At 35.6% G+C, this 2,500-nt stretch overlaps 1 protein-coding gene across 2 annotated transcripts in view; it reads right to left on the bottom strand.

The window, feature by feature from the left end:
- Window positions 1–487: 487 nt before the first annotated feature.
- The window catches only part of LOC135202472 (uncharacterized), a 200,741-nt gene continuing 198,728 nt past the window's right edge, over window positions 488–2,500 (bottom strand). For both annotated transcript variants that reach the window (XM_064231880.1, XM_064231881.1), the window contains one exon: window positions 488–2,500. This exon is cut by the window's right edge and continues 3 nt beyond it. In XM_064231880.1, coding sequence (XP_064087950.1) covers window positions 2,225–2,500 — 276 coding nt within the window. In that variant the 3' untranslated portion in view covers window positions 488–2,224.

Here is a 2,500-nt window from a genome sequence, read left to right as displayed (position 1 = left end):
CTCCAGTGACAGTCACCTAATATTACGGAGCCGATTTCAAGTTGGTTTCTGGACATTCAAAAACATGTCTGTCGAATTCACATAATATCGATAAAGCTAACTAGACCCATTTGCATCAACGAGTCATAACTGTATTCTGAAATGCAGAATCTACCAGTCACTTTTACCACATGCTGTATTTATGTATTATTAATGGCCATAATAATGATTTCACCCTCCGTCTCATAAAAGTGTCAGGAAGTCGAGATTACAAGACAATGTGGTTACTAAAATACATATACATCACTTAAAAGTGACCTGTAGATATTCTCTCTCTCTCTCTCTCTCTCTCTCTCTCTCTCTCTCTCTCTCTCTCTCTCTATCTCTCTGCTATAAACATAAATTATATATATAAATTATATATATATATATATTATCTATATATAAATAATATATATATATATATATATAATATATATATATATATATAATATTTGATCTTCTGCTTTATGAAGATGCTAGAATGTGCGATTTGTTCCAAAGGGAAATTAAAAAAAAAGATTGTTCAAGTTGCGGTTTTTAGGCTAAAGCGATAAAATCGAAAAGAGCTGCATTTCTATGACCGATAATCCTTTTAAAAGCCCTTTGCCTAATGCCTCAATGTTCGCTAAAGTAATCGTGTTTATGTATGTATATTGATATATATGTATATATGTAATTATATATGCATATACTGGAGATAGATGTAAATTTATTCCTTCAATACCAGATGTCATTTTCATTTAATCGGGAAGACACCAGTCTTAAATTCGTATTTACCCCAAGGCGTCCGCCCACACCCATAATATAATTATCATAATACGAAGGGAACAATAAAATAATTACTAACAAAGGGAACAATAAATAACCACTCCTTACGAGAGAGAAGTTTACAGATGAGTTGTCATTACACTGTTCTGTCACATTTTTATTTAATATTTTAGACTACATAAAGCAAATCAACGTATGTCTGTTGTTCCTTTAAAAAAATAATATAAAGATAATTAACTTCGTGTTTTTCAATACAAACGACGCGAGAAATAAAAAGCACACAAAACCATACTTACGAACAAGATTTAATGCGTTTTCAAGGTACATAATGAGATGAAAATAAATAAATAAATAAAAGTTTGAATTGCGTTTATTCCTGACGATTTCTTCTGAAAAATTTCATTGTAAAAGCAAAATCAGCTACATTAATTACACATAAATCACAAACAAGAAGATTAATGTATCTACAATGCAAGAAAAAACATATGTACATAATCACACACTCGGAGCCAAATTCATCCTTTTCGCTATGTGACCACTGTTTAGAGGTTGAGAAACACAAAAAGCACCCAAGGCTATAGCTTTACATGTGAGCCTTTTTTATTATTTTATTTTTTAATTTTTGGGGGGACCCCTGCAACATGGCCGGATTGTAATCAATCGTCCAAACATGGCCATTTTCCATGCATAGTGATCAACTGATTGCCAATTGGCTGCATTTTTCTCAACTCTAACACTGACCTTAAATCCATTCTCAAGAGACTTATCTAACGAAATGATCACCTGGGTGTCAGTATGAACTAAAGAAAATATCACCTGCAAATGTAAGGTGTCATTTTCATTATTGTGGGGAAAAGTGTTTTCCTTTCCAGCAGTCTGCGGTGTCCCCGGAAATGTAAAGAAAATAAATGTCTGTCTTTGTGCTCTCGGCAAATTTCTTATGTTGCCTGAGTTTTACATCAAGTACGCAAGTTATATATTCTTCCATATTTGTTTTTACACCGTGTGATGGTCTACATTCCTTTAATACTAACTAAAATTAAAGCACCATTTACAATTTGCGTCTTATAAAAACGGAGTTATGTAAAGGAACAATTATCACCTCAACTACATAATCACACTTAAAATTTAATGCATTAAAGTGTATATGTATATTTATGTACAAAACTTACAAACTACAATAAAAACTCTTTCCTTTTTTCTTATTAAATTTAGAAAAAAAAGCAAACGCCATTCTCTGAAAACTTCGACTGCAACCTACTGAAAAAAAAGAACTCATGCGTTTGCTTTGTATATAAAAAAAAAAACTTTTAATCCAAGACAGCTATAAACAGTCAGGCCGACATATAAACTTTCGAAAAGTGACCCATAAAAGAAAAGAAAACGGGGGAAGGGGGCTGGAGGGGATTGGGGGGGTGGACTACCGATGACGTCATCAGTTCCTTCTGGTGATGCTGGAGGCGACTTGCGAGCAGCAGAAGGAAATGGCTGACATGGCCGAGTGTCTCTCGGAGCTGCCGGATTTGATGATGATGAGGATGAGTCCCACGACGTACAGGGTGAGGACAACGCCCACGTAGAGCAGGCCGTGGCTTTGGGCGTCGGCGTGCATGCGCGCCACTTTGTTGTGGATGAGGACCATATGAGGAGTGGCGGAGGCGTTGCCCCTGCACTGGCACCACAGCACTTCGTAGGGGACGGTGAAGCCCTC

The sequence above is a fragment of the Macrobrachium nipponense genome, chromosome 30, assembly GCF_015104395.2.
Source record: "Macrobrachium nipponense isolate FS-2020 chromosome 30, ASM1510439v2, whole genome shotgun sequence".
NCBI classification, from domain to species: domain Eukaryota; kingdom Metazoa; phylum Arthropoda; class Malacostraca; order Decapoda; family Palaemonidae; genus Macrobrachium; species Macrobrachium nipponense.
This window is presented reverse-complemented; position numbering and strand designations above follow the sequence as displayed.